Source organism: Ambystoma mexicanum, chromosome 5p (assembly GCF_040938575.1).
Source record: "Ambystoma mexicanum isolate Mex_15411 chromosome 5p, UKY_AmexF1_1, whole genome shotgun sequence".
Classification (NCBI taxonomy): domain Eukaryota; kingdom Metazoa; phylum Chordata; class Amphibia; order Caudata; family Ambystomatidae; genus Ambystoma; species Ambystoma mexicanum.
In genome coordinates this window covers 933,242,337-933,265,779 of record NC_090930.1, presented here as the reverse complement: position 1 = coordinate 933,265,779, position 23,443 = coordinate 933,242,337, and the positions used below count along the sequence as shown (strand labels likewise).

Genomic DNA, 23,443 nt, shown 5'->3' with positions numbered 1-23,443 from the left:
TATATTTGCAAATTGTTTATATTCAATGTTTCAGTCAGTCGGAAAGTCAGTCAGTCAGTCAGTCAGTCAGTCAGTCAGAGGATCATGCTATATCTATTAAATTAGTGCTGAAGATGAAGACAAACACATCTATGTTTAGAAATGCACCCAGTGTTGAGCCTCTGTGCTGGTGTGTTTGAGTAGCATGTTTTTTTTTGTTGTTCACTCATTGTACACCATTGTCTGGGTAGACATACCACAGCATCTGTCTTTGGTACAAAGTCAATCACTGCACATACGTACCCACGAAATATAGGCATTGCACGTCTCACAATATTCCAAAAATGTCACAGTAAAGCGTGATCAGATATGTGTATTTCCTCTGTGTCTTATATTCACGCCCGATACTGAAGTGCAACAAAACTAGGCAACAGCCTACTGTACATGCAGCAGGGAAGCAGCAGCATACTACTAGAAATAGTCAATATTGCATAATATTGCATGAAGTGTCCATTTGATTAGGGCTGGCCACACCATAGTCTAGCTAAGCATGCGCAGGCTATTTCTAGTATAGCCTTGAACTTCGATGTCGGAGGAAACCACGTTGAGCGGAAATAACTGAAGGAAGCTCAAAATGTGGTTAATGATGGTTTAAAAGCAGCACAAAAATTGAAATATTGTCGGTTTCAAGCCTAATTATGAATAGATTTTGTTTGGCAGTTAGGATAACAAACAATACCTCTCAACATACAGATGATTTTGAAAGCCTGCTGCAGACACAATGCAAGGGTTTAAATAGATGTATTCCTCTGACGTCAATGGCATGATTACCAATGAGTTGGCCTGCAAATCCTAAAATAGCCCTCCCAAAAAAGTGATACTCATGTAATTGACTTCAAAAGATTACAAAGGCTGAGCCCACGCTACACGCATTCACTCTTAGATTACTGCAGTAGGTTTGCTAACCCCCTGCGCTATCCGCTGGGCTACTGAACTGGCCGGGTGCCGCAACCTTGCCTTTGCACACCTCGAATCACCTCGAATCTCTCCAGCTACATCCTCCTTTCATGGAGGGTTGAGGAGGGCAAGGAGATCCGCTAGCAGCATTAAAGGAATGGTTGGCCCAAAAACTGTTATTGCCCAAAAAGATGGGCAATAATAAAACAAATATACTCACACTTTTTTTTTTAAGTTCCTATGTAAAATTTTGAGCAATTGAAGCTCAGAATTTACAAAAGCAAGCACATGGGGGCATCCATTTTGTGAAATCGATGCCCGCCTGTGCTCGCTTTTGCTTTTGCGGCACTAATGCAGGAAAAGCCAGCCAGCTGTAGTAAACAAAAGCTACCACTGGGTGGCTTTTCCTTCATTGGTGTCGGGACTCGCAGGACGGAGACCGGAGACTACAGGCAGAAAAGCTGCAGCTGCATCACGGTAAGTGCTATTTTTAATTTTAAAAAAGCACTAGCTGCGGTTTTATTTCTAAATTTTCCTGGCTGGAGGAGCCCGGATAACCTAGAAATAAAACTGCAGCTTTAAAAACGTTGTATTTATGTTTGCGGTATCTTTTGAAGCTACCGCAAATATAAATACAACGTTATTGTGTTTGAAAACGCTGCGGTTTTCTTTCTAAGTTTCTCAGGCTCCTCCGAGCTGGAGGAGCCTGAGAAACTTAGAAAGAAAAACAGCAGCGTTATTGGAACACAACCGCGTTGTGTTTCTGACTGCCGTGGCTAACGCTTTGGGTCTCCGGTGCTCCAGAGACCCAAAGTGAAAGCCAAGGCAGGCAGAAACACAACGCGGTTGTGTTTGCATGCCGCAGTGTTTCTGCTTGCAGCTGCTTTCCCATTTGGGGCTCTCGGGCTCCCCATGGGGAGCCCGAGAGCCCCAAATGGGAAAGCAGCTGTAAGCATGCATGCCGCAGTGTTTTCGCTTGCAGCAGCTTTCACATTTGGGGCTCTCCCCATGGGGAGCCCAAGAGCCCCAAATGGGAAAGCAGGTGTAAGCATGCATGCCGCAGTGTTTTCGCTTGCAGCAGCTTTCACATTTGGGGCTCTCGGGCTCCTCGTGGGGAGCCGAGAGCCCCAAATGGGAAAGTAGCTGTAAGCAGAAACACAACACAGCCGTGTTTCGAAAGCGCTGCAGTTTTTCTTTCTAAGTTTCTCAGAGGAGCCTGAGAAACTTAGAAAGAAAAACCAATGAAGGAAAAGCCACCCAGTGGTAGCTTTTGTTTACTACAGCTGGCTGGCTTTTCCTTCATTACTGCCGCAAAAGCAAAAGCGAGCACAGGCGGGCATCGATTTCACAAAATGGATGCCCCCATGTGCTTGCTTTTGTAAATTTTGAGCTTCAATTGCTCAAAATTTTACATAGGAACTTTTAAATAAAGTGCGAGTATATTTGTTTTATTATTGCCCATCTTTTTGGGCAATAACAATTTTTGGGCGAACCATTCCTTTAATGATTCTCAAACCCCTCTAACTTCTTAATTTGTTTGGAAATAGTTTGAGCCTGTAAACTTCCTTTGTGAACGTTTATCCATGGCTGCATCTAACATAGTGAAATACAGTTAATGGCGATTTCTGTGTTAACGTGGTTAGCTGGTGAAATGGCTTAACAGGCTCAAGCCACTCTACGGGATTTCATACTCTACGCTTTATTACAGATTGCCGATCCCTCATCCTCTTGAGGGAAATCCAGTGAGAAACTGCTGTAGAAAAAAAACACAAAATAAATCCTTTCTTTCAAGCTAGTGGACTAATCTCTCCCATTGTACTATTTGTGTCCCAGGGGTACATCCTTGGCAACATACACAAATTCCACAGGACCGAGGTTGTAATTGTGTAATTGGCATAAACCGGTGTTATCAATTTACACAAAGGAATCTAGTGTAGTCATCTTTTAATTTAATGGGGGCTGGAGTTACCCTCCCTACATCTGGCCCATAACATTTTAATGATGTTTGAGTTATAGCCCAGCTGCCAATCTGGCTTTAAGAGTGGTGCAGCGAAACTAATTTGCCAGCCTCTCTGGCAAAAATAAATATTATGTGCATCGCCTGGAAAATACAAATGGCATGAGCCTTTGTGAATAATGTTTCAACAAGAGCAGGAACGTGTTTCAAGCACAAACTTACATTGTAATTTGACCTGCAGTATATTTCTGCACCACTTTAAAATGTATAGGTCAGTCACCACGATCAAAATTAAATAGAACAAATGTGTAAAGGCTAACGAGGGTGATTTTTTAATGACAAAAACATCAGTTTCAACTGAGAGAAAATATATGGTGTAGACCGCCAAGCAGCTTTCATTTCCTTTGCAAAATGTTGACTGCAACATAAAAATGTGGTAATTAAAGGCGGCAACTGCGTATGACGCGCTGGGTCTGAGTGAAGGTGGTGGAACCAGTCAGCTTTGATCTGTCAACTTCAGCCACTTGAGCCCCCACTTGACCAATCGCAGGTGGAGGAGGCAGAACCTTCCACCCGTTGCTGGGTTGACCTTAAATATTGGCTGTTCTGTTTTCTTGTTAGAATACATTTATTTCTGTAGTACTAACACGCTGTACCTTGCTTTGAACACCGTCACCAAGAGTGGGGAGTGGAGGAGCAAGAGGGTTAATATAAAAATGGAACTAGTATTGCAAGCTTGATCGGAGAACTGGGCCTTGTGGGGTACATGTCTTTGCTGTACACTGCCATGCATGTGGCTCTAAACTCCAGATTGTGAATTATACACTGGATCATGGTTCCTTTACTGCTTCTGTTCTGCACAATGCAGGTTCATTATATCCCCAGAGGCTGAAACACACGGTTAAAGTTTCTGAATTCTAGGTTTCAGCAATACTTTGTAATGTGCATTTGTGTTGTAGAGAGGTCTAGTGATGCCAGAGTTAATGTTTTCCATAGTTTACATTTTGATAGCGTCAATGGCCAGGAGGTAGACTTTGCCTAGAGAGGTGTGGCTTTTCAACATGAGGTGACAGGCCTAAGTGAAGCGAGAGCCTTCACCAAGGGCTTAAGGGCGTCACCTAGCTAGTAAGTCCTACCCCACAGACATCAATTTTATAAGCACATTGACCAAAAGATGTGGGTGCAAATGGGAATTTATTTAAGGAAAATTAGCTACACGTGCACTGCACATGCCGATTTCCTTTCAAAGAATCTACAAACTAAGATGGCTATCCCTGGAAATAGTAATGGATGCTCAAGCTTGAGTCCTTTTATGAATTCTATGGCAGCCACCACACAGAAACGACACCAACATTGATGCAGCAGCGGATCAGCTAAGGATGGCTAAGTGGTGTTGGAGGCTGGCAATCGAGAATCCTACTGGGACACGAGCTGTGGAGGAGCCTCCGTGTCCTGGGGGAAAAGAGCTACACAAATATGCCGACTGTGTGAGGCAGGCTATGTGTAGGGATGGGACATTGAATGCGTTGCCGAATTCAGGTTGTATTCTCGGCCACCAAATTCATCTGCATGAGCACAGCTTTAAACCAATCGGCTCATTTTTAATGGAACCCTTGCAGGAGATCACTTGCAATTACATCTACAAGTAAATAATCCTGTCCATGCAATTTTGATCTGTTTTGTCATTGTATGTAAAAATACCACATGGACATCCAGACAGGCCCGGTTTTCTGTGTCATTAACACAACTGTGTGTAAATGGCACCCACCATGTCCTTACATGGCAAAGAGCACGGATTCCTAGAGACTCTGCCTGCTTTTTGCAAGACTCTATGAGAATCCAGAGCATCTCCTTGGGCATCAGACTAGGATGTGTCTAGAGATTCTGATGAAATTGTGGTAGATAGATTTTATTTAGATCCACCCCGTTATTCCTCAAAATGAAGTAAAATTGAAGTGCGTAAAGAAATATGGAAAAGGGTTTATGCATGGTTTTGAGTCACTATGCTCGCCCGACTGTAATGGGACAGACAAATACCCAGGTAACATGTACTGCCCCTACTCAATTTAGTATGCAAGTACCAATTCCAGTCTCCACACTTCACCAATATCATCCAGGTGAAAAACGTTACAAGCTGAGACAAAATTACCACACCACAACACTGGGGGTAAGAAAATAGACAAACTAAGGCCATGGAGTTATAGTACAGTGTAGAATTGATGGTGTGAAAAGTAGAGCGATAGGTAGTTAGTAGTATATGCATAGATAGACTGTAAGCAGGTGGGTACACACATACAAGAAGTACATATAGTGGACACGAGTACATGTAGAACTAAATAATGCATAGACATGAAGAATATTCACCCAGAGACATGAAGAATATATGTGCACGTAACACAAAGAGCATATACACATACATAAATATATAACCCAAAGAGCTTCCACATCTGAGAAGTGCAAAGCATAACATGGCACAGAACGAACCAATGTGCAGCCATTTTCGTAACAAAAAGGCTGCAGTGGGCCCAGAAGCATTAGGACTTCAGACAAATGCTGAGCTTGCAAAAACATATTAATCTGAGAAGCTGTAATTATTGCTTAGAACAGCAGTCTTCACATGTGCCAAGTTTAAATACAAAAGGGAGTAGCAGGCATGCTGGATGAATGCAGAGACAAGATAATTCCCAGCAAACTAAATAGTAACCTTCTAAGCTAATTGAATTAATAGAACAGAATATTATGCCAAGACACTGTATAGAGAATAGGGAAAGAGGGTCTCTAGTGGTCACGAAGAACGCAACATGCACTTTAGAATTAGCTAAAATCTTAACAGTAAGATAGCCCTAGGTGGAGCCATCAGATAAAAAATAGCCAAAGAAGTTATTAACCTATATGCATTCTATATGCACTTTGAACTTTTAACCAACCCAATTCCCCGATAGGTTTTATAAACTGATAATGAAATGTGATATCAACGATGATGCAATGGTGATACAAAACCCGCTTGTAACCAGTGCAAAGATGAGGGCTGCCAGAACTGTGATGCATGTATGCTGTCCCAGCTTGGATTTATTCAGTGAATAAAGCTGGGTTTTGACGTCCACCTGAGTCTTCGATTCTTGAGTATTATTCTGACTGTATGATCCTGGGCCTACCTCTTCACGACATCAGGACAAAACTGATCCTGTAAATCTCAAGCAATTACACTTCTGAGCACCATCTACGGACGTATAGACCGTCTCAAATATGAACAAAGCTTTATAAAAACAATAGAATGCACAGGAACCCAAACAGTTGGATAAAGTTGCATGGTGAATAACCAACACATAATGCAACAGTTAAGGAGTCCATCCTTGGAGCACCCACAAATCCAAATGAAAATTATTCCTTATATGGATTTAGTGATGCTGTTTATATTCTGTGATTCAGAAATGGCACTTTGTAAAGGTACATGTTCACTGCTTGAAAAAGGATATCATATTTTGGCAACTTTGCAAAAGATATAGAAAATCAGGCAGCTGCTTTCTTTATGGTTAGCCTCAAGCTCATTATTACAATATTGTTTTACCCAATTTGATCAAACAACAGAAACATTTTAATGGAGGTCACAAAAGGGGCCCATAAACCTTTCCCATGCACCCAGGGCCTGCTGCTGTTTTGCTGCATTTCACAAATCAACAAAACAAGTAAAATATGGATTATTATTCGGAAGGTGGCTACTCTACAATGGCTCCAAGCAGACAGCATTGAGGAGGTTCCTGTTCTTGTGACCAGGCCCTACCGCTCTGGTGCTCTGCCACCACCTATTGCACCAGTCCTCCTTAGGCATCCTCATCGCCTGCATCCTCAGCAAAGGACGGACGAAGGCAAGGAGCTCACCTAAGGGTCAGACCTAATATCATGCATTTCGCATGAACAGTAGTTGCTACAGTGTTATTTGCCAAAAGACATCACCATGTGTCTCCTCTCCCCACAGTCCATTCCCACACACGCTAGGGTCCAAAAGGCCAAGCACCCAGCGCTATTCCAGCAGGCTACCCTTGTGCACCTCATCAATATTGCTCTTGCCCCCATCCAAAACCCATGGACCACGTGCATATGCCCCCTCATGCTCATGATCATGAACTGTGGCAGTTGCTCATGCCACAGAAATCACAAACCTCTTCTCGTACAACAACCTTCATTCCCTCTTCATCACTAAAGCATGGCTCACTCCATCCTCCCCAATGTTTTCAAAGTCTTCCTACCCACCCCCCCCCCCCCCTTAAGTGGCTACTGTGTCTAACGATCTGACATGCCAGGAAGGACAGGAGGCAGAGTGGCAATCATCCTCATGATTAACTGGCCATGTGCCATCATCTCCTCTGCCAGAACAAGCTCATTTGAATCCCTTTTCTATCGGCACCCTTTATCTCACAAGGAATCCATCACCTCCCACCTCATCTACAGGGCACATTACAGGAGTGACTCTATCCTCACTTCACTTAGGCCTGCCAAATTAGCACACACTAATATTGTCTTTCTGGGAGATTTTAAAATCATGTGTCTCACGCCGACAATCACACTCGAAGCATGCTTTTTACACAGACCAGATACATGGACCTTAAGCTAATTGTTCCCTTCCACCATGCAAAACAAAAGCAACACCATAGATCTCATCTTTGTATCATCCTCCCACATCCCACACGCAGACCACCTGACTGGTCTCACCAAATCGACATCCCTCTGTAGATCACAAACTTCACCACGGACCACAAAGGTCAGAGTAAACTGCCCCTCACTCAGCAGCACTGGTCATTCAAAACCAATGAATTAGAAGCAAACTTTTAATACTTTACCACCACAGGGAATGCCTTGGTCTTCCCAGAATAATTCAACAACTCTGCTATGAAACTGGTGGACACTCAAGGTGGATACTTAAACCTAGCACTTGCCACTTACTGGCTGCAGTGCCACTGTTCTTGCTTTATTTCTTTGCTCAGCACTTTTCACCTTTTCTCCTCCCCCGCTGCACTTTTCCCCCTTCCCTCTCCCCTGCACTTGCGCATTCTCAATGTCACTGGGCCTACTAAGATTGTTGTTTTTGTTTTCCATTGTTCCTCTCCCTTGCCTCGTCGCGCTCTGTAACACTTGTGTATGAGCGTGATACAAACAAAATCCCAGGAGGATAGCTTAACGGCAACGTGCACGCCTTGGAAGCAAGACGACACAAAGCAACACAGGTTCAATCCCCGGGTCCGCGCTTAGAAATCTCTGGGTGTTTAAGTGCATTATAAATATGCAACTAAGACAAAAAAAAAAACAATTACGCAACTGAAAAAACAAACAATTCCTGTAACAGCGCCTTGATGCCCGCGGGCTGTGTGAGTGCTTTAAAAATGCAAAATTAAAAATTAAAAAAATATATATATCAATATCAATATCATGCCTCTATAAAAACTACCCATGATAAGACATAATCACTGGCCTCTTGGTACACCAACCAGCTCACAAAAAACACTCTATCATAGCCATAGAGAAAAGGTGGCGCAAAAAACATAACCCTTGTGAGCTCACAAACCTCAGATCTCTCTGCGTCAACCGTTGGATTCTGGTCACTCAGCTGAAGCTTCTTACTACTCCACCACCATCATAGCAGTCTCTAACAGGAAAAACACTTTCTTCAAAGTAGTAAAGTATTGTAACAAAATCCTCTCCCGACCTAGCCATGCTAGCAACTCAGAACAGTTGTGATGGAATTAACACATTTTTATTGTAAAGAATAGACAAAATCCAGCAGATCATCCAATCAACCTCCTCCTAGCATAAGCCCCCTGCACTCTATCATGCACGCTGCCCCTGTGGACTTATTTTGCTATTCTCTCTCCCCTCGACGAACCTATATATTAGTCTGACAATATCATCCTGGGTCCACCATTAAACTATTGATGGGCCCGGCACTCAATGCACTCCTCAGCATCATTAATGCCTCCTTCACTCAATTATCATTCTCAGGCACCCTCAAGACTGATCTCATATGACCTGTGTTGACAAAACTGACCGTGTGCCCAGACAACATGGCCAACTACCAGCCCATTATAAACCTCCCGTTAATTGACAACATTTTGGAAAATGTCTCAGTTGGGGTACCACCACAAGTGTAGCATTGAGACAGCCACCATCCAGGTGGTGGATGATGCCCTCCAAATCATGAATAAGTGTGTCTAATTCCTCTTCGACCTCTCAGCTCCATTTGACACCATAGACCACCAAATCCTGCTTTCCCTCCTCGCAGAAGGGATGGGGTTCGCTAGTTCTGTCTAAATTGGTTTACCTTCTATTTATCACACATACAACAGGCTATCCGTGTCAATATGCTGTGTTCTAACTGTATATCTACAACATGTACAGTCCCTACAGGCTCCATCCTCTCAATGGTCCTTTTTAACCTTTACATGTAGCCTCTGGGCACACTCCACAAAGGTCCCAATATAGCCATCCACGAATATGCGTACAATACTCAGTTGAACTTGAAAGTAAAAAGCCCACAGGACATCAGTCTCCTCTGTGATTATGTAGACATCATCTAGTCTTAGATGTCGACAGCCTATCTCAAACTTAACCACTCGAAGACCACATCTGTCTTCAGCAGTTCTCACGCTAAACAATTCATTCAACAATGGCTCCAGGACATGCAGAGAGATTTAATCTGCAGCTCTTGAATTCAACAAAATCCTTAGGCTTCACCACTGACAGCAGCCTGTCCCTCCAGAAACACATAGTCAAGAAGTCCGAAACAGCCTGGCTTCAAATCTCCTCCCTTTGCAAAATCAAACCCTTCATCCTGCCACAGGATTTCCAGGTGGCATTGCAGGACCTTGTGGTATCGCATAGCAATAGGGGAAACTCCCTCCTGATGGGCCTCAAGCCACTCACTTGGTTTCCCTAAAATAAGTCCACCACAACGCACCACGCTTTATTATGTGTAGGTGGAAATTTGACTGAATCACCCTCATCCTCTGAGCAGTGTATTGCCTTCCTCTCCAGGCCAGGATACTGTTCAAGACTGTATCTATGATCTACAAAGCAGTCACGAGTAGCACACAAGTGTATCTGGCAGCAAAACCCCACATATTTGGTGGTGCATGCTCCTCACACAGCAAACCGGCCAACCACCTCGAATCACAACTCACCTGAAAAGAGCGGACCCACAAGCAATCCTTTTCTTGTCACGCACCCACCCTGTGGAGCTCGATACTGGTATAGTCTGGGAATGCCCCCGCATTTTCAAAATTTAGCAAATTTCCCAACACATGGCTTTTTCAACAACACCTGCCCAAAGAACTAATCCCAACGCACACACAGAGTGATTCACAGACCACAACTCACAGACCTACAATACAAGATTCCAGCCTAAACACTGAATATCCACGCGCTGTACAGCGCTCTACTGCTCTTGAGCTATGCCTGTGCTTTAAAAAATATTAAATAAAATAACTGTAATCATAATAATGAACTTCTTTTTTTAACTCTGATACATTGTAATTTGTGAAAAGTTTAAACAAACCGTTATACTAATAAAAATATATATAATTAACATTATAAAGTGCATTAGTTATGTGCTATATATTTTAGACACAAGTCCACTGCCTGGCCAGAAAACTATTTGCTGAAGATCAAGGAAGCCAGAGCATTCAATGACTTCCTCAACATGATGCACGATTTCATCATTCTTATTATTCTTATTATGGTATCCATTGAACGTGGACCTAGCTTTGAGAAGCAACAGAGCGCCTTACAGAGGTATACAACAATACAGATACATAACATAGTGCTTTACAGAGGTATACAACAGTACAGATATACAATGGGGGTGGGGTTCCCCTTGAAGAAATCAGAGACAAACCTCTCTGGAACAGTGCTTAAAACACTCAGAAGTGGTGTGGTACTTTTGTCATAGCAGCTGGTGCTCCTGGCACTCCGATAAATGTGCTGCACCCTAACACCTTCACCACATTTGGATTGGGGCGTGGCTGCTCACAGGAAGGAGCAGTCTTGTTGCGCTCTTCCATGGGTGGGGGGACCATACTCTCGCAGGGAGACTTGTTCCCACATTCCATGGGGCACCTCGGGAGCTCCCTCTGCATTTGCACCCCGAATGAAATGGCACACATGCACAGTGCGCACTCCGTATTTGTCTCTGCACCACTCCTTTTAAACCAAAGTGTGCGCGCTACATGCAAAAGAGCACTGTGGCACGCATTTGACAAGCTAGCCCACAATCTTTCATTCACAATATGTTCAGCGAGGAATCTTTATTGAAGTCACATTAATGTTTCCACACAAAATGTGGGCATTAGGAGGTACATATGTTTCATTCTCAGAATACATCCTCGATGACGTCACAGGTTATTGACAGCAGCTCAAGCATAGCTGCTGAAAAGTCAACCACTGTTTTTAAAATATATATTGTATTTGCAGAGCACAAACATGCACTCAACTCAGGCGTGACCTGACCACCGAGTGAGAAATATCAAAGCTCTTGCACTTTTAAAATGCCATTACAACACTGCTTAATTTGCCTGAGCAGGCTTGGGACACATGAACAGATACTGGTATGTATCATGCCCTACACAAGACAACGTCGATGTTTGTATCATGACTTAATTGAATTCTCTAGCCTAAAATCACAAAGAACTAAAGGCAATTGAACTCAACGCAGGCCAAACATCTATACCATTCAATACCAAACCCTCCAGAATCCATGATCTCTACCCCAGGCTGATGTACCCCTGTCCTATATCATGACACTTAATATTGAATCATGCATCAAATTCGAACTTGATTAGTTTTCATTACCTCACTCGTAAAATAAATAGTTTTTTTTTTGCAGCTCTCCAATAACCTCAGGAGTGACTCACGCTATAGAGCAATTATTAAAACAACTTACTCACAGGGAGTCTCACCCAGAGAGATGAAGGGTGTGTCACTGGTCCATCTCAGTTGCTCCCCTAATGTCACTGGGAGGATAACCCAGGGGCAACGTGCTCACCTTGGAAGCAAGATGATGTGGAACAACCCTGGTTTGATCCCCAGGTCCATCCTTAGAAACCTCAGGGTTTTACATGCGTTACAAATAACCAATGATATAATGTGGACTCAGATTAGAATGCATCAGAGGAACGGGGTCTGTCAATCACTTAGGAAAAATTGAAAAGTGAAGGTCCATTCCTCCAATAACAGTCTAAGGCTTTCAGCGCTACGTCTCCATGAATATGTAAGTGACTCCTGCTCAGCTGCATTGGTTACCTGCACTCACACGGATGCAAGGCTAATCGAGACAGGCCTCCTCCTGCCACGTGGCTAGTGGATGAGCATTGGCAGCTGCTGGCCTTAAAGTCCGTGTCATTGCAAATTCATGTTTTACATTTCCACTAATAAACTAAACCAGAGGTTACAAATAATCGTACTTTGCTCACGCATTTACGTCGCGGGCAGGAAGGAGTCTGTGAAGAGACACGCGGACGTTGAGGTTCCCCCTGCACGTGGACTAGAGAAAACAGACACAGGGATTTGCCACATTGCAGGACACATGCCTCCACGAATTAGAGTTGTGACCTGGGATACAGTAGCAATTCTGCAGTATGCCCGCTATATAGCAAACTATAGGGGAGTGAATGCATTTGTGCAGACGGATTCAAATTCCTTAAGCGAACAACCTCAGAATGCAACATTTTCTGTGCACTTAAATTCGCACGTGGCACTTGCAAGTGATCAACTTACTTTGCGATTCAGGCCCAGTGTGAACAGTGCTAACCAACATCTTACTGCCAACAATGTTCGTCGGCCCGAAATGCTCCTTTAATTTATTTATTTAATGTGGTATAGTTTTATATACATAAACAACTTTACACATTCCATCAAACAAATCATATTTACCAAACTAAAATTAAAAGACGATACATATAAAACTTAGTCGTACAATAAATAACATAATCTCAATTCATACATTGAATCACATTTCAATATCTATCAGTACCTATTAGATTTTATATAATCAAGAGCAAACATCGGTACCCTATGGATCATTTGCGATCACAATAGTGATCGAGTCCACTATACAACACCTTTCACAACAGGTGTCCAAATGTCAGGATTTATATTTTGTTTCATTAATATACCGTTATGGCCCTCTCGGGCAGAGTGGAAGGTAGACTCAGAACCACTTCGGTGATAATTACTTTTTCCGCTTCGGACCATATTCTAAAGAGGGCTAAGTGCAGCCTGGGATTAAGTGTGTTAATACATTGATACCAAAACTCAATATCCCTTATATGTTCCAGGCAATGTACAAATTCAAAAGATTTTTATATGACTACTGCTCATCTACAGGCATTGAGTTATATGGTTCTCGCCGTTTCTGGCTCAGTAAAATTCCCACATATCCTACAGTGTCTTTCTGATTTGGGGAGAGATTGCTCTAGTCCAATGATCTCTAGTGTAGGCAAATGGTTAATGCACATCAACAGAATAATTCGCCTCAGACCTGCTTAGGGGCAAAGATTTAGATACATTTGTGCCTTTTTAAATGTGAACAAAACAAATTTCACAAACGTATAGTTTTTTAAGGTCGCTAAGTGTACATAATTGCTCTGCCAATCTCACAGATTTAGACGCCTATGTAGATGGTAAAATATGCATTCATGTTCTGTCCCCACTGGGAAGTCCAGCATATTGTTTCCCACAATGTTTCCATGTCTTTCTCTAGTTTGGATTGCTTTCTGGCTCCCATTTCTTCCTTTACACAAACCAGTAGGGGATTAGTGGGATTGTTCTGAATTTTAATGTATAACTCCGCTCTTTTTCGCAGCACAATTGCTTTAAGGGAGAGAATCTCTAGCTCGAGTCTAAGGATGGCCATAGGTATACATTGCAGGAGTCCCAAAAGCCTCCTCAAGAATTTTCCCTCTATTATCTGCAACCATCCTAGATTCATATTTATCAGGGATTCCAACCCATAAGTAACCATAGGCACAAAGCATTGGATATAAAGTTGATGCGCTACCCAGATGGAGTACCCACTCTGGTCTCACATGAACGTATATATCATAGCTGTTAATTGCACCGCCCTCACTTTACGGGCTTACATGCACAAATGAAAGTTACCTTTGCTATGGAATTCCACTCCAAGATATTTATAGGAGTGGGTATACTTAATTTCCACTATTCCTAGGCGCATGCAAGGTTGTGCTACCTTACCTGATGTGTATAGGATTAATTCAGATTTGATATGATTAATAACCAGTTCATTAACCTCTGCGTATTGCCAGAGCCTTTCAAATCTAAGTATCCCACTAAAAGTGTGATTGAGTGTCACGAGATCATCAGCACAGCATAGGCCAAAATCACACAGTGTTTTGAGTATGTTTTGGGTGGGCAGTTATGGTTAAGTAAGCCCGGAGTAGGTGCATCCCTCATTGTTTTCAGTCACTGTATCTTTGAATGGAAATAGGTATCAAATCAGATGATGACCACAGCCAGTGTAAATGGCGAAAACAACAACCATGCAGTCAGCGCTTTTGGCGAGAGTGAAAAGGGCATGTTAAGCATCTCTGGCAACAACAGTTACCACAATAACATATCGATAGCATTGAACCAAATAGGTCACATTCATACAAATGAAATAAAACAATCCTGATTCGAAATCCATTATTCACGATCACCGCTGGTGGACGCTTTAAATGCTTCCCATATTGTTTGTGCTAAGTTTTTACACCTATGCTGAATACACCAGAAACTTAAGAAGCACTTAAACATAAATACGTTTTCTGAACCTCAACAAAAAGTCATTTATTTTCAATGAGATCTGTGTATCACAAGCATCATAATACATATGTGTGGTTGTGCAGAAAGAAACATGCAGTAAGTTGGGGTCATTACAACCCAGGCGGTAAGTACACCAACTTTACCACCATGGTGTAAACTACGTTTACACCATGGTGGATGGCGGATTTACCGCCCCATTCCAAGGTGAGTGGGGCGGTAAATCCCCATTTCCCATTTACCCTTCCCCATTCCCATTTTTGCCCCATAGGGCATAATGGGAGTGGGGAAGGCGCTAATTACGCCACCGTAAATTACGGTGGCGTAATTAGCACCAAGGCGGTTTAGCGCCATGGAATCACGCGTTAAGGGTTAACGACAGCGTTAACCCTTAACGCCTGAGTTGTAATGAGGCCCATTGAATCAAGAGAGATCACTGTGTTTAGGGAATAAGCATGGCATGGTTGCCGGTGGAACGCAACAGCAAACTCAGTTCTGTTCATTTAGCATTTATTCGATATAGAACTTTAGATACAAGAATACAAAACAACTCAGTTGTTAGCTATAACCTTTTTCCATCTCAACCATGCCCAATGGATATATTTGGCCGCCCAATATACTACTTTTAACTAGGTCGTTGATTAACAACATTTGTTGGCCGCCAAGATGGTACAAATGTTCCAACGGATAAGAATGGGTCTCAAAAAATAAATTTGGCATGTACCAAGAAATCACTTCTTCGTATCACAACTAACAAGGTTTATATTGTATGATTTCCATAGTATCTGTACACCGTAAAGACATTCAAGCAAGCTAGACAAGGAAGAGTTTCTTCATGGCGCAGCAAGTCGCTGAAAGCCAGTCCAGCAAACAATGTAAGCCACGTTGAGAAACTAAATTCATGAAGAACAGGGGGAGCAACTCCTTACCGTGCATTGTTGTCTTTGTCGGTTCCGAAAACAGAGGAATGAGCAAGAGGTAGATGAGGTAGACAAATGATATCCCATTGTACCGGAACATACAGGCTGCAGGAAGAAAAGAACAGACTTCAGTGGAAGAATCAAAATTGCCAAGGAACTGTGCTCATGCTAATAAGAAAAACAAAACATTCTGACTTATTCGATGAATAGTAAAATGCTAAAGGGGCTCTACCTTCATTGGTTTCAATGATTAGAGTAGACAGGGCACATGCAAAGATTACTGATGCCCTGGCAAAGTGCATAGTTGGACTCTTTCCTTATTTCAGGCAAGATCTAATACTGTTACGCCAAAAATGGTTCCCTAGGTTTCCCTTTGTTGATGATGGCTTGGACACTGGATTAGAACACCTATATTGTATAAAGGGTCTTATGCATAAGGCAATCACTGGTGAGTATGAAGATATTTTTCTGGTTGGATGTTCCCTTGAGAATGCAAACAATGAGGCAGATTTGTTGGGAGACCCAGCACAAAGCCCCCCTCATTTGCAGACAGAAACATGAGTTTAACTCCAAGTGTGGTGGTGAGCTACGCAAAGTGACAGTATTGAAAGTGCTGCCACTTTTACAAAATTACCAGATGCTGGGTTTGAAGCTGATGAGGAAGGCATAGGTAAAGCACTTGCTTGCAGGTTTGTCCTGCATATTGGTCCATTTCACCAGTAGAGTTCTATGGCACTCAATGAATGGGGATTAACATCGCCATCCCGCCACAACACATTCTGGCAGATCTACCCAAAAGTATTTCAAAATTGCCAGTATTTCCATTGGAAATACTGCTCAGCTCCCAATGAGACTCAATGTGTATGAAACCTTACCGGTTCTTTTCCTATTGATTTCTCAATCTGGTAAAACATCTGAGATGAGTGAGCAAGTAAAAATCAGACTACATTGGGATTGTGAAGGGGCCCAAGTGGCAAGCTGTGCCTACAAAACAACAAGATACCCATTAATGATGTTGCACGGACCAACCTAGTGTGTGGTGCATTATGTTTCCACACACCCAGGCACCATATCCTTCAGGACCTGGTAGAAATAGTAAAGAATAGTTATGTGTGATGTGCAGAGAAGGGATGATTTCACTACACTTTGGACAATTGACAAGTTTGTCTGACCATTTTCCAGTATGAAGCTTTATCTATTAACATTGAATGCAGCAAGCCAAGGAGCCAGATGGTGTGAACCAGAATTGTGCAAGGCTCATCTCCCCAACAGGATCCGCACTGAAGAACAGATTGCTGAGCCACAGCCCACCAGACCAGCCCACCCGCCAAAGAAGGTGACTGCCAGCCTTCCTCATCTAGATCACCTGTTAATGCCACATGATCCCTGCTACTGCCTGCCGGCAGTTCATATGGCCATTCTGCCACTCTAATTCGCTCTTTTTTGCGGCGAAATCCATGTTTCTCCCTTCCGCACGCGGCTTTGCCAAAATGGCCACCGCCCGAAACTAAACAGTTGCTAGGCAACCAGGCACACCTCTGGGCGACCCATTGGCCCAGCAAGCCACTTCCTGGACTCGGCGTCACCAGAAGGCACGAGCCGGCACAGGAAGGGCCGCAGAGCAAGGGCCCTGCCTGTCTCTCGCCTGTCTACGCTGGTCAGCGCTATAAACAATTTACAAGCTTCCCACCAGACACCCACTGTAAGTACATTAGAGAAAAAAAAATGTTTTTGTATCAGTGAACTCCGTTATGCCCATCATCCCAGGCATTGCCCTGACTGCACCCACAGCCCATCTGGTGGCTGAGTAGCCCGAACTAGCATTTTACTGAATGTATTACTGCTGCATTGTGCCCAACACTGCCCTCTGCCCAGAGAACTGGCCTATTATTGAACTTAGCCTATCTGCATTTAGCCCACTACTGTCCAGCGAACTGGCATTTTACTGAATGTATTACTGCTGCATTGTGCCCAATACTGCCCTCTGCCCAGTGAACTGGCCTATTATTGAACTTCGCCTGTCTTCATTGTGCCCACTACTGTCCAGCAAACTGGCCTTTTACTGAATGTATTATTGCTTGCATTGTGTCAACCACTGCCTTGTTGCCCATAAGACCAGTATACCTGAGAAACTGTAGGCTATGCTCTCCATTTGTGTATAGAACTAGCACACACGGCCTGCCAACTCTTTACTCCACCACCCCACCCAAAATGGCACCCTCACTTCCCTGCTCCCACACCATACCACCCACACCATTCCTACCAGCACTATCCACCAGGAGTACAGTCCCCCTCCACACCACCTGCCCCAACAGGTGCAACCAAACCTGCACTGTCTCTACACCTTCCAAAAACTATCCAACCAAACCCATGCCCATCCACATCAGAAACTCTAGGTTAAGCTGCACCTCTAATCAATCTACTACCAACACCAAGCCATCCTTTGCTAACCACTCCAATCACGCACCACCCCCAACCATCATACACATGCCAAACACTCTTAGTACAACAGGCACTCCCACAGCACCCCTGCCCCAACTATACCTAACAACAACCAGAAAACACAATTCCAGTGTGCACTCATCAACACATGCTTCCTACCAGTGCATACCACAGAGATCCATGATCTCATCATTGACCTAGACATACTAGCCATAACAGAAACATGGCTACAGGAAGCATCCGGACCAGCGGTCTGCCAAACACTGCCACCAGGATACACTATTATGCGCCAAGACAGAATCTCCAGCAAAGGCGGAGGGGTCGCCCTAATCATCAAAGAAACCCTCAAAGCTTGACAGTTAAAGACCAACGAAGCGATAACTTTGACTCACTATCTGTCAAAATATCTCCTTCACCAAATGATACCATAACAATACACATTGTTTACCGCCCACCAGGCCCAACTCTCAACTTCCAAGCCAACATCACCCACATCATAGGTGAAAACCACAAAGCAAATTCAAAAGTCATCCTTTTAGGTAAACTCAACCAGGGCTTTAAAGACACAAAAGACAAAAATAGTAAAGCCCTCGCCAAGGCCCTCCTAGATCTAGGCTTTACTCAACGAGTAAACAAACCCACCCCCACCAAAAATCAAACCCACGTCTTGATCGCCGACCACAACTGTGCGGCAGACATGAGCTCTAACAATCCCAGACCATGGACCGATCACCACCAACTACACTTCTTCATATCAGCTAAATCAGTATCTAACCCCCGCCCACCCGCACCTGCTATCATGGCAAGATCAATAAAGCTGCTCACAACAGAGAGATTAATCCCGCTATTAGAAACATCAATACTTGCTCACTCTACCTCTAAAGACCCTACAACATGTGATGCTGGAAATGCATCTGAGGGACAGGGCCTCTGAATCCTGTCCTTTTACTGTTTTTACCGGGTGTTCTGTCATGCTTTCTGCCCAGGAGTCCATGTGGGACTCCTGGCAGTGCAGCTCTCTCTTTTGGTTTGGTGAACAGACCCATGAGATACCCTTATGGCACCCATGGGTAGGGGTACAACCCTGTGCCCCTAGTGTATGTTTTTGGGCACCTGTGGGTGGCCCCAGAGCAGGGTATGGGCTGGTGGCAGCTCCATGCTGAAATTGACAGGTGCTCTGGGTGTCCTCCATTTTGGGATACCCAGGCCCTGCCATTGGGATCAGTTGATTCCTGATAGAAAACAAGATGGCCCCTGTGGCCTCTTGCTTTCTATTGCCTGTTATCTTGTTTTCCCAAAGTCCTGGGAAGCCCTGTCTCTGTCCCTTCCCCCTGACTGGCTGTTGGGTGGAAGTTCCATGTATGGTGTTGTTGTGAAGGCCCAGCTAGACTGACTGGAGCCTTCCCAGTGACTGTATGTTGTGGGTACCTCCTGTGGGTAGGACCTGGGTGAATGGAGTGTGTGACCAATATACACTCCTTGTTGTGGTTGTCTGGTTTCTGGCATGAGAGACAAAGACTGAGACAGCCCTGCCCGAAACTGGCCTGAATGCAGTGTGTAGTGTTGAATGGATGGGTACTTGTCCCAATCCACATTCCCTGTTGTGAGTGTCTGGAAGGGAGGAGTGTGGCCTGAATGCACTGTGTGCCTGATTGGCTGACTGACTGCATGAATGCCCCTCTGTATGATTGGCTGCTGAGTGTGTGCCAGCAGCGTGGATGAGAGAGAGGATAGTATATCTGGGGACCTCTCACCACTGGAAAAGTGTTCAGAAGGGACCTTTGGTTGAGAAGCGACCATTGTGCTCCTAAGCAGCCAGGGAGCTGAGTCTCCACTCTACGAGTAACTGGAACTGCTGATCCTCGACGTCCAGCTGGAAGAAGAAGACTTGCTGTGGCATTTGCTTCGACCGATCCGAAGGCTGTCGAATTCGTCGAGGGCTGACCCGAGAGAGGACCTGGTAAGGCGCCCTCTTCCCGTGCTCCGAGGGACCATCGAGCACCGCTCCATCTTCGCCGAAGCGCCCTGGAAGACAGACCCTCGAAAGGCTGTCGACCCGAGACGGGACCGCTGAGGAGATCGAAGTGAATCACCCGGACATCGACGCCGTCGAAGTCCATTGCCGTCGACCAGGGTTCGCAGGTTTGTGTAACCGCTGGAGGCCCGTCGAAGTTGTGTTGCCCAGCCGTGGGAACCACTTGACGCCGTGCCGCCGACGACTGGAGCCGTCCGCTCCTTTGCCTAAGAACATTCAATCGAAGGACTCTCTCGACCGCATCGTCGACCGCTTATCCTGCCGGAGAAAGTCGAGGACGACCAACGCGCCGAGGAGAAACCTGCCGGTGGGTTTCCCGCCACCCGACGACCTCAAAGACTCGGACGACTCGACGCCCTTGCTGGGCCTCCGTCTCTACAATCTTTGCGGTCCAGAACTATTGTCACCGAGGTGCCCCGCACGCCTCCGCCTTGCAGGACGCCGACGCTCCGACGCCGACGAGCACCGCTCGGACGAAGCTGCCGCCTCATCGACATCGTTCTACCTCGTTTGTCGACGGACGTTCGACGCCCCGTGCCTCCCGCTTGAAAGGAAAGGCATTCAAGAAGGGCCGTCGATTCCCCGTCGCCGAACAGCGAGTTCCTCGACGGTTGTCGACGTCTCTTCAAGGAACTCGACTCCACCAGGTACATTGGGGGGGTAAAAATATTATAGGAGAGAATAAGACTTGCAGAGCAGTATATGGACTGGGCGTGTGCTATATCTTGTTTTACAGGTTGCCCAGGTGGGGGGATCTCCACACAGAACTGTGCCTAGTGGTAGGGGGCCAGTATTCTGCCTATTGCTCAACCATCTTATTTTCCCTCCTCTCTCTATTGCTGGTTTCACTCTATTGGTCTGTGTGACATTGTACAGTATTGTTAATGCACTGTAATGAGATCTAGGGTGGTACCACTTTAGGGTTGTATATATTTGCCATTGTTGATTTTTCCGGAGTACAAAGTGAGTTATTATGATAAATGTACATAACCTTAAATATTGATTATATAAAGACTGTGTTCTAACCAATACAGAGTGTGGATATTCCTTTGTGGGGGCTTGGGGACTACACTGTACTTAAGAACCAGCCTGCATCACCTCCTGAGAAGCTAGGCCTTGATTGCTCGACCATTGCTACCGAATAGAGAATCTTGGCTGGGGTCTCCTGTGCCTCTCCTCCACCATATAGGGAGCGGAAGTACAGACACCCCCCACCGGTCGTTGAGGCCCTTCTCTCACACTGGTGGCAAGCGGTGGGATGCTTATGGTTTTAAGAATCAGTGTATAACCGTGCCACTTACAAAGGATATTTGCCCTTTATTAAATTAAGGTTTAGTTGTGTACAAGGTAACTGCATTACAAACAATGGAGTCTATTGCGAATGGCAAATTAACTCGGATGAGCTTGGAGGCTCTCCAGAGTGCTTGTGAAGCTAGGGAGTTAGACTTTGTGGATAAGTCTAGGGCTGAGCTGATAGCTGCCCTGGTGGACTACCAGACTGATAGTGAAACTCTTGATGAGGGGGGGAATGCAACCAATGAGGACTCTGCCCCTGGGGTTTCTGCTGAATCTGTTTCTGGGAATGCCGCCATTCCTGCTGCCTCTGTTCCAAACTCCAGCAATTCCTTAGAGCTTGAGTTATTAAGGATGAAATTGGCCTTTGAATACCGCAAGTTGGAAATAGATGCTGAGCTTAAGAAAGAGGAGTTGGCTCAACAAGTGCAGCTCAAAAATAAGGACCTTGAACTCAAGAGCCAGGACACTGAATGTCAGAGGATCCAGCTAGAGAAAGCTAGGGTGGAGACTTCAGCTAAAACCAGTGAGAGTGTCAGGTCCCCAGCCACCAAGTTTATGAAAGATTTGGTTGGTGTATTTGTGGAGGGTTCGGATATCCTCCAATGGATCGAAGCGTTTGAAATGGCTTGTGCGATTCATGATGTTGATAAAAGAGATTGGGCGAAGTGTTTGTTAAGCAGAGTGCCTCAAACCGGGTATGACTGTATTCTGAAGCTGAGTGTGGAAGAAAGGGGTCAGTACGAGTGTATGAAGTCTGCTTTGATTGCCAAGTTCGGCAAGACACCTACCCAATACCTTAGAAGGTTCAGGGATTTTAAGAAAAAGGAGAATATGTCTTGGGTTGACTGGGTGAGTGCTGCGCACATGAACATGATGGGGTGGATCGATGGATACAAGGTTAAGACTTTTGTTGAATTGTCCCACCTCTTGTTTTTTGAGCATTTCTCTGAAGCCTGTTCACCAGAGCTGCGTCAGTATATGGCTGACCAGAACATTTTGGACCACTTTAAGCTGGCTAGGTTGGCTGACAAGTGGGTCTCCCACTGGGTGTCCCCTAAGGACTCCACTGGGAAGGACAAGGACAAAGAGAAGGGGGCCTCTCAGAAAGCTGAGGAGTCCCCCAAGCAGTCACAGTCGGGTAAACCAAAACCTTCCTCTCCTAAGACCCAAAAATCTAGTGGGGATAAGTCATCTGGGGGTGGGAATAAGAGTAGTGGTCCACCTGCTGCAAAGCAGGCTCCCAGTGGTTCCAGTACCGTACCCCGCACTCCTGGCGTTTGTTGGGACTGTGGGGCTCTGGATCACAAAAGGGGTGACCCCAAGTGTAAAGGTAAGGCACTTGGAGTACAGGCTGTCAGCCTGACCTACCCTTACCCCGTGTCTGAGGTGAAGGCCACTGTCCTCCCCTCCTCTGCCGGAATCACATTTGGTGCCCCGGTGGAGATTTCCTTAGTCTCCCTTGGGGCCTGGGACCAGTATGCAGAAGTACTGGCGACTATCCCACAGAACACCCGTAGGTTTTTGAGAAGTGTCCTCTTGAATGGCCACCCTTCTACTGGTTTGAGAGACACTGGGGCAAGCATGACAGTGGTGGACAGGACCCTGCTCAAGCCAGAGGACTATGAAGGTGCTCCTCTGCAAACCACCAGGTTAGCTGGTGGGCCTCCCAAATTATCACCTGTAGCCTTAGTCACACTCATGATTGGAGACAAGACAGCAAAGCTTCCTGTCCTGGTTCAGGACAATGTCCCTGCTAACATTTTGTTAGGAAACGATCTAGTAGAGTTGGGGTTGATCTCGGATGGTCTTCCCATGACTGCTGCTGCAGTCACTAGGTCACAGGTGACACCGGGTCTGGCTGTGGGTCAGGTACCCGAGCCGAAGGCGAGGCCTAAGGCAAGAAGGAGGAAGACTAAGAAGGCCACCTCTGTGGAGGGAGCATCTTCTCTTCCTGCTGTTCCGACAGCACCCCTTGGGATCCATGCTCCGGACGGGCTGGGTCCAGTGGAAAAACCAAACTCAACTCCTTTGGGAGAAGAGACAGAAGACTCTCCT

General features: G+C 45.0%; 1 protein-coding gene across 8 annotated transcripts in view; it reads right to left on the bottom strand.

The window, feature by feature from the left end:
- Positions 1-23,443, bottom strand: part of PIEZO2 (piezo type mechanosensitive ion channel component 2) — a 1,512,892-nt gene that overhangs the window by 1,202,474 nt on the left and 286,975 nt on the right. For all 8 annotated transcript variants that reach the window (XM_069613375.1, XM_069613368.1, XM_069613370.1 and 5 more), the window contains exon 2: positions 15,625-15,720. In XM_069613375.1, coding sequence (XP_069469476.1) covers positions 15,625-15,720 — 96 coding nt within the window. The remainder of the gene's footprint in view (positions 1-15,624; positions 15,721-23,443) is intronic.